At 46.9% G+C, this 16,493-nt stretch overlaps 1 protein-coding gene across 1 annotated transcript in view; it reads right to left on the bottom strand.

The window, feature by feature from the left end:
* Nucleotides 1–16,493, bottom strand: part of Itgb5 (integrin subunit beta 5) — a 117,360-nt gene that overhangs the window by 84,935 nt on the left and 15,932 nt on the right. The window contains exons 2-3 of the mRNA XM_021184827.3: nt 15,305–15,390; nt 236–440 (exon numbers count right to left, since the gene is read on the bottom strand). Of these exons, the coding sequence (XP_021040486.1) occupies nt 236–440; nt 15,305–15,390 (291 nt within the window). The remainder of the gene's footprint in view (nt 1–235; nt 441–15,304; nt 15,391–16,493) is intronic.

Here is a 16,493-nt window from a genome sequence, read left to right as displayed (position 1 = left end):
GCCCAGGGCATGCCTCCTTCATGAAGGCACAGCCTCTACTACAATACATAAAAAATATATAGCCAAGCCACTCCACCCAGACTCACCTCCAGCAACCTTATCCTCCACTTCCTGGTCTGAGCCTTTCAGCCATCTCCAGGCTCTGAGCTCAATCAAGCCCATCTTCCACGTTAGTGTAGCACACCCATAGCCTTTCTAAGCCTACGGTGCCCAACCCATCCCGAAGAACACTCACCTGGCCGGAGGCTCACTGCAATCTCCTGCGGCGTCATCTGGATGACGTCAGAGCCCGTGGCGCTGGAACCCTTGCTGCTGAGGGGTAGGTTCCGGAGGACGCGGGTGCTGCTGGCTGGACTCTCAATCTCACCGTCACAGCCATTCCGGATGAGGTTTGCCTTCAGGTCACACCGAGAGGTGATGGACCGTGGGTTGCCAAAGTACTGGGTGGAGAAACAGGCAAAAGCAGGCAGCCATCAGGGTAGGGCCTGAAACGCTGCACTCCGTTTTCACGGTTGGAAAGTGGAGGCTGGGGTCACCCTGATCCAAATGCTACATGAGGGCTAAGGATTGACAGAAGCACTTGTCACCCAGGCCTGTTGTGAACTAAGGTTAGCATGTTTAATAAAAGAGGAGGGGGAGGAGGAAGAGGAAGGAGGAAAGGAGAAGGAGGAAGGGGGGAGTGGGAAGAGGAGGAGGAAGGGGAGGGAGAGGGGGAGGAGGAAGGAGGAAAGGAGAAGGAGGAAGGGGAGGGGGAGGGGGAGGAGGAGGAGGAGGAGGAGGAGGAGAAGGAGAAGAAGAAGAAGAAGAAGAAGAAGAAGAAGAAGAAGAAGAAGAAGAAGAAGAAGAAGAAGAAGAAGAAGAAGAAAGATTGCTTGCTTTCACTGTCAATTCTGGTGATCAAAATATCCCTGCCCACACATTCAGCAAGAGGAAGACACTGATGCCACCTAGGTTGTAGCCTGGTGTAAACAGTGCTTGCCTAGCAACTCTACAGAGAAAGAGGGAAAGAACAGAAAAGCTCCACGGTCACACTTGGGGGCAACATGGGAGCACACATGTGAATACACAGCATCAGCAGTATCTTTTCTTCCTCTTTCTTCTCTCTCTCTCTCTCTCTCTCTCTCTCTCTCTCTCTCTCTCGCCCTCGATGTCCTAGAACTCTCTTTGTAGACCAAGCTGGCCTCAAACTCACAGAGATCCTTCTGCCTCTGCCTCTGCCTGAGTACTGGGAGTAAAGGCATGTGCCGCCACTGCCCAGCAGAAGCCTTCTATCATAAGAAAATACTCAGGGTCTGGAGAGATGGCTCGGCAGTTAAGAGTGCTGGCTCCTCTTCCAGAAGACCTGGGTTTATTTCCCAGCAACTCATGTGGTAGCTACAACTGTTGCAACTCCAGTTCTAGGGGGTCACAGACACATACATGCAGGCAACACACCAAGGCATATGAAATACGTTTTACAAAAAGAGAACGATAACTCAGAAGAAAGGGAGAAATATCTAGGAGATACATGCTGCATTCTCTGCTAATATAATCTTACAATCTGGTAAACCTAAGCCCTATGAAAAACACGGCACATCAATCACTTCAAACAGGTAGGCTAAGCAGAAGTTCTAAAGCATTTATACTATAAAGGCAAAGGACAAGGGCATAGTTCAGTGGTAGAGCATCTGCCTCGCATGCACATGTACTTTCTGCACAGGGGTGGGGTAGGAAGGGGCGGGAGGTAAGAATAGACAGAAACTCAAGTTTGCCTGCACTCGGACAACATGGGCAGAACATAGAAGTACTCTCATTTTCATCTGTACTGAGGTTTATACAGTAAAGAGATACCGATAAGAGAATTTATGGGACATTCTCTGCACTCAGGAGGCAGAGGAGCAGGAGTTCAAGACCAGCCTTAGCTACATACCAAGTCCAAGGTCAACTAGGGCTACATGAGATCTGTCTCAAAAAAAAAAAAAAAAACCATAAAGAATAAAAGGAAGAGGGAAAGGGAGGGGGGGTATGTGTGTGCTGAGAAGGACTGAGATTAGCGAGACTGAATCTTAACTTCAGGCAGTATTCTTAAACTGAGAAATCTATTTTGCCTGAATTGATGTTACCTGTGTGGATGATCTGGGGAAAGAGGACTGGGTTTTGGGGTTTTTGTTTGTTTGTTTGTTTATTTGTTTGTTTGCTTAACTTGGTTGCTGTGTCATTTGTAGGCATGGTCATGTAGCCCTGGCACATTTTGAACATACTGTGTAGTCTAAGATGACCTTGGATCTCTGGTCGTCCCGCCTCCAGCTCCCAAGTGCTGAGACAGGTTTATAAGATGCTAGGGACAAAATCCAGAGCTTCATGCTAAGCAAGCATTCTACCAACCAAGCTTTTCCCAGCAGGAAAAGACTTTAACAGCATAGCAAGCCCAAGCTGTTCTCCCTTCTGTAGCTGGGTGGATACCAACACCAGGTCACATAATCCCTGGCTGCCTGGTGAGTCAGTACCCTAGCCTGCAGTGGCAGACGCCAGACCATCAGCAGAAGTGTAAAAAATCTAGTGTGGCACACCCTCCATCAAGGGCGTGGCTGTTCTAGGACTAACCAATGGCTTTTAGAATCACTGCAAAATTTAAAACTAAAGTCAAGAGCATTGAGCATGATGGCCCATGTCTATAATCCCAGCAGTAGGGAGACAAAGGCAGGTGGATCTCTGTGAGTTCAAGGCCAGTACCTTGTCTCCAAAAAAAAAAAAAGATTTTGGAATTTGTTCTACCTCAAGCACTGACCTCAAATTTGTGGCAATCCTCCTGCCTCAATTTCCTGACCACTCAGATTGTGGGCATGACCCATCATACCCAGCATGCAGTATTTTTTAAGTAAAGCCAAATGCACTCTCCTGGACCCATGTGGCTATTTTTGTTTCTGTTTTTTCTAGGTTTTATAAACAACTGATGTTTAAGTGGTATCTGTCTATTTGTTTGTTTTTACTGTTAACATGTTTAACCCCTGGGATCTTTACTGTGAAAACCCTTGGAGACTGCACTCCATAAACATGAAAGAGTGTATGTATGTATGTATGTATGTATGTATGTATGTATGTAATTTTGGGCCTAGATTTCAAAACTGAGGCTTCCAAACTGGCCTCCAGGTAGTCATACCTGGAGGACTTGATATGATGGAGGAAAACAGGACAGAAGGAAGGGAGAAGGTAAACACCTGAGGCTCCACAGGACCACTCTGCTGTAGCCTAAAGAGCTGCCAGGAGCCTGAAGGGCGCAGAGTTCCTCAGCTCACTCTTCTCTTAACTAAACTTTCAGAATCCTTCCCTGATCCAATTCCATAAAGCTAACTGCTGAACGGTTGCCTGGAGTGCACCTATCCGGACCAGTCCATCCCAAAGCCTTACCACCAGGCATGGGCTTCTCCCTTTAATCCTTCCCGTGGGTCTGGACCACCTTACACTCTGCCCAAGATCAGGTCGGAGCCAGGCTGTCTGATGCCACGAGTCCTCTTTTGAGAAAGAGCCCCCTTATTGCCCCTACAGCAGCAATGAACAGCAATAACCACAGAATGCCATTCAGACCAAATTGAGATCTCTTGGGCGCTGGAGAGATGGCTCAGCAGTTAAGAGCACTGACTGCTCTTCCAGAGGTCCTGAGTTCAATTCCCAGCCACCACATGGTGGCTCACACCATCGGGAATGGGATCTGATGTCTCTTCTGGTGTGTCTGAAGACAGCTACAGTGTACTCACATACATAAAATAAATAAGTCTTAAAATAAAGAGAGATCTCTTAGCACTACCCATCCCATCTGTGTGGTGACGGTCTCCCTCTCTCAGATCTGGGTGGTGACGGTCTCCCTCTCTCAGACCCAGCTGCTTGCTTTTGGGATGGGCCCAGTGGTCTTTGAGATACCCCTACCTTTGTATTATCTTGTCATTGTCTCAGAAGAACTCTTGTGCCACAGATCCATCAGCTGGGCCATACTGGGCGTGGCAGTCTACGGAGCTTTTGGATGAGAGGCAGGTATGTAAGAGAGGCAGTGGGATAGCCTTAAAAATGAACCATCTTTCTGACCTAGTCAAATATAGCCTTAGCTAATTGCTTCCTTGTGGCCCAAGGTTAAAACCCCAGCAGAGCTTGACCCCTATCTAAGCCTAAGATCTCTGCTGTCTCGTGAGCTCCTTCCTAGCTATTTTAGTTCTACACAAGGTCAGATGAATATTGAAAGAGAAGAAACCAAAGCCACAAAACCAGAGGCTGGTCTGGCCTCTAGGATCTTCCAGGTATAGAAACAAACAGAAATCAAGAAACTATCTCAGTAGCCACATCTCCATGAATGAAGATACACCAAATTACAAAGCCTTTAGATTTTTTATTTTGGGCTATGTGTATGTGGTGGTGGGGGGGGGGGGTTGGAGGAGAGGGGCTATATATACTCATGCGAGAACAGGTGCCAACAGGAGTTCAGATCTCCTGAAACTGGAGTTACAGGAAGTTGCAAGCCACCTGATGTTGGTGGGAACTGAACTCACTCTGCAAGAAGACTTAATATGCTCCTAAACTCCGAGTCATCTCTTGAAACCAATTCTAAGCCCTCACAGAAGAGACCAATGATTGAGAAAGTCCTCTTCACAGCAGCTCCTGATATCCCAGGGGCCTCAGGCCCAGCCCTCTGCCAGGGGGGCATCCCAAATGTCCAGGTGTCACATTCCAAAGTAAATGAATGATTCGCCCCCCCACGCACCTCCGATCTTCTAAGGACCAGAGATCCTCACATCTCAGTTCACCTAAGCGCTTTGAGTTTATCTCACCCCCTGATACCTGGACCCAAGACCACTGCTGAGTTCTGCGGCAGGAAACTAACAGGGCTCACACGCCATACTCCTCAACACAGTGAAGTTCTGCAGCCCCAGATGTAAAGTTCCTGGGCCACCCACTAAATTTGAAGGACAAACACTTCCTTGGTAGGGACAAAAGGTACAGAGAGGCACAGACCACAGAGAGGACTCATCTCAATGCAGAAAAAGAGGAAACTAATTCAGGGTGAGCTTCCAGAGGCCACAGCGTGGCTGCTGCAGTTGCTCACTGTTCTAGAACGCAAACACGCACCTCTCCAAGGACTCATCTGGGAACGCCCTGATGGAAGTCTCCTAAGGACTCCCAAAGGGTCGAGGTTACAGGCAAGTGATCAATAGTGGTAACAGAATAGAAATGGGAGCCCAAGTCCCCCTTGTACCACGCTAATAGTCAAAGGAAGGAAAGAGAGGTGTTCCCAATCTGAACTGGCAAGTCACCACACCAGGCTCTCCCTCCCTCAGGCACCTGCCATGAGAAGGTCACACCAAGGTGCTATCTGCTACTGCAACAGAAACCCGACTCCCTGTACATTTCACTAATCAAATCCCTTCCCCAGTGGTCAAGGCCAACTCCACAGGCTGGCGTCAAGGCCTGAACGGTCAGGCCCTTCTGTCTGTGCTGGGCCATCTTTGCATTATTCCCAAACACTCCTCCCCAATACAGATGAAGAGAGATGTGGTGGTGGTTTGGAGAAGGCTAGGTGTTATTTCTTTAACAGTGAGAAAGACTGAGAATCAGCAGCCCCTGAAAAGAATCCAGGAGGAAAGGAACCCAGAGGGCCCAAGCCCTGGGCTGTAAGGGAAAGAAGTGCAGTGGCCAGCAGGCGAGTGCTGGAGGGGAAGCAGGTCCAGGGGAGCTGGCTGCTCTCCATGGCTGGCCTTGCTCACTGGTCCTGCAGAGCCAGACCCTCTGACCAGGGCAAGCCTGGCACTCCAGCCTGGCAGTCCCTCGTGAGCTGGGGGATGGGTGGCTGATGACAAACCAGAATGTGTACTGTGTGCCAGCAAGTCGGTGCCATGCAGGCTTCCTGCCGGCCTGTGGGGTGGAGACATCTCCCTGCCAGCTTTCAATTGGCTCACTTAATTCAGTGCACAAATATTTATGAGGCATCCTCAGTAGACCAAGAGGATTTTTGCTCCCTCAGTCCCAGCACAGAGATCCTTTTAATGAATGTACATTTCGTTGGGACTTGGCTAAACATTGCTTTTGGAGTTTGTTTGTGTTTGTTTTTATTTTTCCCCGACACAATATTATTAATTATTTGGGAATTTCATGCAATGCACACAGATCACACTCCACTCCCTTTCTTCCCAGGCCCGCCCCGCATCCCTGTGCCCCCAGCCTGCCCCCACCCACCCCCCAAAGCACAGCAAGTACAATTTGTGTTGCCCATATACTTACTGGAGTGTGGTCAAACGCCCAGTGGACAGCCCCTTAAAAAAACTGGGTCCTTCCTGCCAGAAGCCATCAGCTATAAAGAGCTACACTTAAGCATCTTTATCACAGTTTTTAAGGACTATCTAACAGCTTCCAGCCAAACTGTTTCTGTTTTTTCTCTCTTCCCTTTTTTTTTTAAATGAATGTATATTTCATTGTGAGTTGGCCAAATACTGTTTTTGTTTTCTTTTGGTGTGGGTGTTTCATTTCTTCCCTAGCGTAAAAGAAATAAATAAATTAATAAAATTTAAAAATGGCTTCTCTACCTGTCCTGCCACCATTATATACCAGAATGTTCATCGTGCTTCCCAGTTTCTTACCTGTCTCCCTCATTCTCCTGCCTCTCCTATCCTATCCACTCCTTCATTCTTCCTTTCCACACCCGCCATGGCCAAGGCCAAGGCCATCTCCATCTCCCCCAGCTCAGCCCTCGCCAGTCTTTTTCCACTTCTGACCTCTCCCCGTCCAAACAAACCCTTATTTCCCCCCTCCCCCCCCCCACAGGACTTCACCCACAGCACGACTCTCCTGGAATTCCCAGCAGCCTGGTACTGACCCAGGCCATATTGTCACACCCTAGCAACCCACCCATGCTCCCCATACCAGGCAAACTTTGCCTACCTTTGTCCTCGGTACCCTCTCTAACCTGGCCCCCTGTCCTCCCCCTGGAGCATCCTCAGCATGGCCTTCTGCAGGTGACACTGGCCTGCCTGCCCAGAGCACAAACCACTAGGTCACCCAACTCCTTTTCCCTTGGTTCCTGGCACACAGCCACACTCCCTCTACTTCCCCTTACATATCGTAGTTGGGTGTCTTGGTAGAGTTTTAGACAGTGAAGTGCATATGGAGAGTAGGGAGGGGCTGACCCCAGCCTGCCACAAAGTATCCACTCTCATTCTTAGCTGGGTAGTTAAACTTCCTGAGGGAAGAGCAGAATTAAGTTTCAAAAAGCTATGGATGCTAGGCAGTCACCAGCTTTAATTATTAATTAATTAGTTATTAATTAACAATCAGTAACTAATTAATTCATGAATCATTAAAAGGCACACACTTGGCCAGGCAGTGGTGGTGCATGCCTTTAATCCCAGCACTTGGGAGGCAGAGGCAGGTGGATTTCCCAGCCTGGTCTACAGAGTGAGTTCCAGGACAGCCAGGGCTACACAGAGAAACCCCATCTCAGGGGATTAAAAAAAAAAAAAAAGGCACACACTTTTAACCCAGCACCAGGGTAACCGGGGCCCTGCTACAGAAGAAGGCAGAGAACCAGCAGAACTCAGTAAAGGAGACAGGACCTGAGCTGCCTCCAACAGAAGAACACAGTGGCAGGTAAGGTGGACGGACATGAGGTCACAGCGAGTGTCAAATCAGAGACAGGGTCCCCTGCAGAGCGCCCCTGGGGACTGTGCTCTAGGATTGACAAAGACATGAATGAGGCTGGGGGTGACAGAGGGGTAGACCTGTTCCACACCTGAAATCCCAGCATGTCTAAGGTTGAGGAAGAAGGATCCTAAATTCAAGGGCAGTCTTGGTTACAGATTAAGATCTCATCTGGAAAATACATTAAAAAGCCACTCTGGCTAACCCTGGCTGGGATCCACAGAGGCTGTCCGCTGGGTACCAGCCCTGAGTATGTTCATGAATCACATGCTCCTGGCAGAGGCCTTGCACCTGACAACATCCCGGGATGTGGTTAAGAAGGCACAGGCTGTCTTGCTAAAAGCACAAATTAGATCACAGCCATTCCAGAATTTGCCAGTCCTAAGCATCCCAAAACACAATCTATTCCCCAGGGAGAGCTCACCCCAGAGATGGGAATTCTGGGATGAGCTGCCCCTGGGGAAGCATTCCAGCACAGTCTCTGTGAGTCTCTCTGCAAGCAGAGGGCACCCAGTGGGTTAGGTAGGAACTCATGTATGGACCAGACCAAAAACGTGTCACTCAGCATGACTTATTGATTATCAATATCAGGCCAGACTTTTGGAAGTATCATATAAGAAAGGGAGAAACCAAGGCTGGACTGTTCTTCCAGGGGTCCTGGGTTCAGTTCCTAGCACCCACATGGCACTTGTCTGTAACTCCAGTTCCAGGGAACTGACACTGTCACAAAGACATACATCCAAACAAAACACTAATGCACATAAAATAAAAATTATTTTAAAAAAGAGGGAAAAAATAGAAGAAATGGAGTAACTTAAGAGCATAAAATGGACCCTGGAGCTGGAGAGGTGGCTCAGCGGTTAAGAGCCCTGGCTGCTCTTCCTGAGGTCCTGAGTTCAAATCCCAGCAACCACACGGCTGCACAACCATCTGTAATGGGATCTGATACCCTCTTATGGTGTGTCTGAAGACAGCTACAGTGTATTCATATACATAAAGTTAATAAATAAATCTTTTTTTTTAAAGGACCTTGGCTCCAAGGTCACCCATGGTGACTACCCATGTCACAACTATCCATATGTTCGTGGGCCACAACAGTCGTTTACTGGATGACTCATTCAATCATTGGAAGGTTCAGTTCATTAGGAGCCCCATCCCTAAGCCCCCTGCCCTAACTTCACATGCACCCAATGAGGCTCTGTGCTGGGCACTGGCAGCTTCATCTATGTTTCTAGAAAGTAACAGTGGCCTTGTGGGACAGTGAAACACCTCACACCTGAAAACCCCAGGAGGTAGAGGCAGATGGCTGAATTTGAGGATAGCCTGAGCTACATCTTAAGATACTATCTAAACAAACAAACAAACAAACTGGGTATGGTGATACCCATGTAATCCTACGGGTTAGCAAGTAGAAACAGGACCATAAGAGGATTATCCTAAGGTATACTGCAAGTCAGGGCCAGCCTGGGCTACAAAAGGCCCTGGCTCAGATGAAGAGTTAATCATGGGAAAACTGGGATTTTAAACTTTGCCTAATTCCGTGTCTGTTTAGCAGCTCTCTTTTATCAAATATGAAATCCTGCCCCAGCCTTGCAAGGACATTGGGTATGAATAGGACAAAAAGATGATTTAATTGGCAATGGGTACAAAAACTCATTAACCCAGTGAGAAGAGAAAGTTTACAGTACAGAGGTACTGGGAGACACAGAGGCAAAGAGCAAATCAGGACCTGATGATTATATATAATTTATATGTGTATGTATGTATATATAACTTATTTTTATTTTATATTCACATATGTAAATTATGTATAATTATATGTATAGAATTATGTATAATTATATGTATATGTATAAATTATACACCTATAATTTATACATATATGTATATATGTATAAATTATACACCTATAATTTATACATATATGTATAATTTGTTTTTATTTTATGGGCATTGGTATTTTGCTTGCATGTGTGTCTATGTGAGAGTGTCAGATTCCCTGGAACTGGAGTTATGGTCAGGTGTGAGCTGCCATGTATGTGTTGGGAACTGAACCCCAGTCCCTTGGAAGGGCAGCCAGTGCTCTTAACTGCTGAGTCATCTCTCCAGCCCCTTGCACTGATTATTAAGAACTGGAAGTTGTTAGCAAAGGGAAGAAGGGACAGCTGGGGAGGTCCCCAGGGAAAACGACCAGCATGGGGAATTACGTGGGCTTTACCAAGTGATACCCAGGACCCTCTGTAGCTCTCCTGGTGAAAGAAGTCTTGAAAGTGTACAAGGGCCGGGTGTGGTCGAGCACGCCTTTAATCCCAGCACTTGGGAGGCAGAGGCATGCGGATTTCTGAGTTCGAGGCCAGCCTGGTCTACAAAGTGAGTTCCAGGACAGGCAGGGCTATACAGAGAAACCCTGTCTCAAAAAAACCAAAAACCAAAAACCAAAAACCAAAAACCAAAAACCAAAAAAAAAAAGTGTACAAGGGACAGCAGTGGGCAGGGAGCTGGTGCCTTAGAGCCTAGATCTGTGTTGAGGTCCCAGAGAACGAAAATGGTTCCAGAGAAGGTTCATAACATAGGCACTACAAACAGGAAAGGGCTGGCTCTGTAAAGCTTCATTTCTTAGAGTAGCTTGTTGGGTTTTAATCTCCCTACTGCACGGAGGCTGCACTGTCATCTAGAAGACCCGAGGCTCAGAAGAGAGACTGGCACATTCTAGCCAGTTTTGACTCACGTATGTGGCTTTGAACAAGTTGTTCTACCCCTCTGGGACATCGCAGAATCTCTCCGTATATCATCAATAATACAGTGTATTTTCCTCCAGAAGCCATCTCCTGGTCCTCCCATGGGGACCACAGACCACACAACACAGACAGAACTAGCCCCAAACTATAATCTCCCTCCTTTCACTCACCGAGGGAGGGCTTGCACTCCACGTTTCTAAGGTCAGTTTAGAAAAGTGGACACTGCCCTTAAGACAAGAAGCTTAGTTGGGCATGACACACTTGCAATCCCAACAGGAGGGGGCTGATCTGTGAGTTCTGGACCAGCCTAGGCTACACAGTGAGACCCTCCCTCCCTGCCAGAAAAAAAGAAGCGACAGCTTAGAAATTGATCATTCCCCCAAACACTAGTAGAGCCCAGGACAAATATTAAAGTTTTACACTGAGAATATTATAGTGCTTAATTCATGCAGAACACTGTCCAAAGCACATTTCCCTCAGGAACCAAGATGTAAGATGAAGGGAGCTTTATGCCTCTGCTCCTACTGATGTGGTGTGTGCCAAAGTGGCAGCAGTTCTGGTACTAAACATATTCTGGTCTATCTGGTGTCATTTTCCTAGGAACCAAGTATCACATTTGTAATTGTAAGACTCTAAATCCAGGCAGGAAGGAAGCAAGCAAGCAAGGAAAACTGGTGTGGTGGTTTGAATAGAAATGGCCCCCATAGGCTCAAATTTTTGAATACTTGGTTATTAGGGAGGAGCTACTTGAGGGAGATTAGGAGGCGTGGTGTTGGTGGGGGAAGTGTGTAACTGGGGGTGGGCTTTGGTTTTCAAATGCTCAAGCTAAGAACAGTGTCTCTTCCTGAATGCCTATTGATTCAGATGGAGACTCAGCTCCTCTCCAGCACCACATCTGCCTGCACGCCACCATGCTTCCTTCCCTCCCTGGTGATAATGAACTAAACCTCTGCTACTCTAAGTCCCAATGAAAAGCTTTCTTTTATAAGAGCTGTCATGATCATGGTGTCTCTTCACAGCAATAGAACACTCACCAAGAAAACTGGCCTACCTAATATTTGCATTGGTTTTTGATAATGATATATCTGGCATTACTCAACCATATTTCTTACTATAAGACTTAAAGAAATGGTATTGGCCATCACAGCAGATCTTTAATCCCAGCACTTGAGAGGAATTCCAGGCCAGCCTCGTCTACATAAAAGAGTTCCAAGCAAGCCAAGGTTCCATAGTGAGACTCTGTCTCAAAAAAGAAAGAAAGAAAGAAAGAAAGAAAGAAAGAAAGAAAGAAAGAAAGAAAGGAAGGAAGGAAGGAAGGAAGGAAGGAAGGAAGGAAGGAAGGAAGGAAGGAAGGAAGGAAGGAAGGAAGGAAGGAAGGGCTGGTGAGATGGCTCAGTGTGTAAGAGCACCCGACTGCTCTTCCGAAGGTCCAGAGTTCAAATCCCAGCAACCACATGGTGGCTCACAACCATCCGTAACGAGATCTGGCGCCCTCCTCTGGAGTGTCTGAAGACAACTACAGTGTACTTACATAAATAAATAAATCTTTAAAAAAAAAAAAAAAAAAGGAAGGAAGGAAGAAAGAGAGAGAGAGAGAGAGAGAAAGGAAGAAAGAAAGAAAGAAAGAAAGAAAGAAAGAAAGAAAGAAAGAAAGAAAGAAAGAAAGAAAGAAAGAAAGAAAGAAAGAAAGGGAAAGGGCAGCCTTGTTCTCATTTTGACTTTCTAAAATAAGATTTACTTCAGGCTAGGCTGACTCCTTAACAGGCTTTAAATTGGCAGTTTAAGACACTAGGCCTAAGAACTGGGCAAGTCTAAGCAAACCCAGGTAAGTCAGCTACTAAGCTGCCCCACCACCTGGCCTGAGGCAAGGACAACGGGTCAGCAGCAGTTTCCAGACTTCTCAGCAAGAATTCCAGATCTCCCCAAGCAAGTTTCCAGCCCCCATGCCCCAGTAATGGAATGTCCCTAGAGATGGAGTAAGATAAAGGTCACCTACCCTGGAAACCCCCAAGGTGCTTTAAATGCAGCCTGTGAGCTCACTTGGTTGTCTCTCTAGCTTGGTAATGGGAGAGCCCAGTATGCTGGACTTCTGCAGAATAAAACATTCTTTGCATTTACAAACTACTTGAGTCTGGGGCATCACTCTTCAGCCAATCACAGGCCCTTACAAAGTATATGTCTGTATGTGTGCGTATGTGCACGAGTGAGCAGCGGTATTCTCAAGGTACAGAAGAGGGTGTGATTCCCTGGAGCTGGAGGTACAGGTGGTTGTGATCTGTCTGATAGCCACTGAGAACCAAATTGGAGTCCTCTGCCAAACCAGTGTGTGTTCTTAGCTGCTGAGACATCCCTCAACCCTTGCTTTGCTTTTGACACAGGGTCTTGCTGTGTAATCCAGGTTGGCCTCTAACTCAAAGTCCACCTGCCTAAGCCTCCTGAACGCTGTAGTCACAGGTATGTGCCCATCGTGCCTGGCTACTGTCCTCTTTTAAATAAAATTCCATGAAGCCTAATTATCTAATAAAGTTAAATAAACCACACTAGGATGACAGCTACGCACCTGCGTGCCATGGGGAACAATCTTCTCTGAAGACGCTTATTAAACATCTCTGCATGTTCTCTGTTTATCAAGCACTCTGCAACCTGACTAGAACACCAGGAGTAAGGAGAGGTGCAGTGCTCTAAGTCAAGAATCAAAATTATCCTGGGAAGTCCTGGGCCCTTTCATATCTGTCTACCCTTAGTATTTGATCCAAGTTCAAAACAAATAAGCATCTCACTGCATCCATCCCTAAATGTGGTAGACCTCTGGGTTCCACCAATCCTAAAACTAAGAATGCTGTAGCATCAAAAACCCATGAGACAGAACTGGGGATGCAGCTCTGCTAGGGAATGTTCGCCTGATACCCACTAGGTCCTGGTTTCAACCCCTAGCATCAGCTCAACCAAGAGTGGTAGCACAGCCTGTGGTCCCAACACTCAGTAAAGGGAAGTAGGAGGACAGGAAGTCCACAGTCATCTTCCCCTGCGTCCAGAGTGAGGCCAGCCTGGGCTAGAGATCCTGCCCCACTTTGTTTTCCTGTTGCTGTGATGAAAGACTCTTAATAAAAGCAATTTCAAGTTCTAGGGTACCATCCATCATGGTGGGGAAGTCAAGGCAGCAGGGGCTCCGGGTAGCTGCTCCCATCACCCAATCAGAAAGCAGAGTATGACGAAAGCAAGCTGTCATTCACCTCCTAGGTTATACAGTCTAGGATGCCACACAGGGCATGGTTGCTACCTCAGTGGGTGGGTCTTCTCCACTCAATTAATGTAGGCATGCCCAGAGGCCCTCTAAGTTTGAGGCCAGCCTAGTCTACAGTTAGCTACACAAAGAAACTCTGACTTGAAAAACAAACAAACAAACAAACAGGAAAGATGGACTCTACAGAGCTGCAGAGATGGCTTCGCTGGTAAAAGCATACTACATAGAGACCCAGAACCATGTTGAACAGCTCACACCCACCTGTAACTCCAGCTCCAGAGGGTCTGATGGTTCTGGCCTCTGCATGCACAAGAATAAATCTACATACATACACATAAGTAAAAAAATAAATAAGGGCCGTGCATGGTAGCACATGCTTTTAATTCCAGCACTTGGCTCTGTGAGTATCAGGCCAGCCTAGTCTAAAGAGTTCCAGGATAGCCAGAGCTATACAGTGAGTTCCTGTTTAATTAAAAGTTTAAAAAGAAGCCCGACAGTGGTACCTTCCCACCCACCCACATACACACATACACAGAGTCATGCAGGTCTCTGTGAGTTTGAGGCCAACCTGGTCTACAGAGCAAGTTCCAGGATAGCCAAAGCTAAATAGAGAAACCTTGTCTGGAAAAAAAGGAAAAAGAACAAAGAGATAGATAGATAGATAGACAGACAGACAAATAGAAGAACATAAGGAAGAAAACCTGTTAAAGAGACTCCCCAGCTTTACAGTAGAACCTGCTGATGCTCTCACCAATGTTAGTAGCAGATATATGTCTGACTTCCTTTTGTTTGGTAACTACAAAACTTCCTTTAACTTATCCAGGGTAGAACATTACTGGAATTCTTGTTCCCAGGCCACAGGGACTCAGAATAAACTTGTTTTTTCTTAAACTTCCTTTAAAGGAAGAGCCATTATTTTCCTTTATGGTATTTACAGACACCACCAGTCCGATTGAATTGATACACAAGAAACTCACTTCACACGCTCCTGTCTTCCTCAGAATGCTTAGCCAAAGATCAGGAGACTATAGCTGAGTCCTAACTGGTTCTCACACAAAAGAGAACAGAGTCTGGTTTCTCCAAATAGGATTAACACTCAACACTACAAAGAGACCAGAACTTATAGCCTGGGAGTGCAGCTCAGTGGCCCCCCCCCCCCCGGAATCAATCCCTAACCCCGTGAGCAACCCAGTCAAAAGAGGACAAAACGTCCCGCAGGGTTAAAGCGCTTGCCTAACATGCACAACACCTTGGGCTCAATCCTCAGCACCACGCACAAACAAAACAAGAAGGAGAGAACCCAGAAAAGAAACTTTTGAGTCTGGCCTAGCAGCATAGGTGCTGGAGATACAGACGCAGGAGGAGTGTAAACTCAAGACTTGCCTAGGCTAGAGAGCAAATTCAAAGCCAGCCCAGACAACTTAGTAAGACTGTCTCATATTTAAAAAACAATCAAACAAACAAACAAAAAAACCAACAACAAAACGAAAAACCTGGAGAGGTAAGGTGATGAGCTAAAGAGGCAACTGTTCAGTAGAACTCTTGTACGCAAACATCTAGAACAAGCCGTGTGAATGAGCCAGCACCTGATCAGCCTCTATGGAAAGTTCTGGGGCTCTTGTCCCACCCACTCTGCCCCTCCCCTCTCCCACCCCAGTACACATACCTCTTTGGAGCACCAGGCACATTTTGGGTGGATCAACAGGCATTCTTCACACGAGGTGGCACTTCCACTGGTGCATATGTTGAGCCCTTCAAAGCAAGATGAAAACCCATCAGTCAGTTTCTAGCTATAAACATCATTGACAGGGAAGGAGGGATGAGGGCTCAGCCAGAGCGCTTGCTGCTCTCTCAGAGAACCAGAGCCTGGTTCCCAGCACTCCTATCAGGCAGCCCATGACCACCTGCAACCAGCTCCAAGGAACCGGATGCCTTCCCCTGACCTTCCTAATAATAATAATAATAAATTAAATTTAAAAGCATGACTAATGAAGTCTCAGAGTGTCTGGGGAGGACCAGCAAGGGAGTCACTCCCTTAACAGGTCTGAGGCTACAAAGAACCCTGGTGCTAACTTCAGGTTTTGCTGGGGCTAAGGCAGTCTCTGAAGTCTCTGCTAACCATGCGCATTAGTTAGCAACCCCTGCTCCTGCTGGGTCAACTCGGCTTCTCTTTTCCCTTCTAGTAAGCAAATGCTCCCCTTTATGATGGAAAAGGTCTTCTTACACTCAGAGTACCCAAAAATAGTTGGGGGTGGTGATAAAAAGAGAGATCAGTTTCTGGGAATTTAAAAAAAAAAAAAAAGAAAGAAAAGAAAAGAAATCCCAAATCCAATTACTGTGGATACCAACTCATCAAAATCTACAGTTATTTAAAGAAGCCCAGCAAGCGCACAGCCTTAGTGGAGAAACACGAGAGACTGGTTAAGATAAAGGGAGCCATTGATTCAGCAAATCTACTAGCAGGCCAAGGAGGGAAAAACCTGTCAGTGTCCAATAGGTAACAAAGAAAACACTGGGCGTAGTCACTGGGGGGGGGGGGGGGGGGAGGCAGGAGAATCAGGAGCTAGACCAGCCCTGAGCTACACAGGGATTTATTTCCAGACTGGCTAAGCCAGTCTGGGAGACTTTTCCCAAAACTCAGTTGGTGTGGTGGTGCCTTTATCCCTGCACTCTAGAGGCAGGCAGGTCTCTGAGAGTTCCCAGTTAGCCAGGGTTACATAGTGAGACCTTATCAACAGAGGGAGGGAGGGAGGGAGGGAGGGAGGGAGGGAGGGAGGGAGGGAGGGAGGGAGGGAGGGAAGAAGGAAGGAAGGAAGGAAGGAAGGAAGGAAGGAAGGAAGGAAGGAAGGAAGGAA

The sequence above is a fragment of the Mus caroli genome, unplaced genomic scaffold (genome assembly GCF_978045245.1).
Source record: "Mus caroli unplaced genomic scaffold, Mus_caroli_1 scaffold_17, whole genome shotgun sequence".
Classification (NCBI taxonomy): domain Eukaryota; kingdom Metazoa; phylum Chordata; class Mammalia; order Rodentia; family Muridae; genus Mus; species Mus caroli.
The sequence above is the reverse complement of the archived record's forward strand: the minus strand, read 5'-3'. Positions and strand labels throughout refer to the sequence as shown.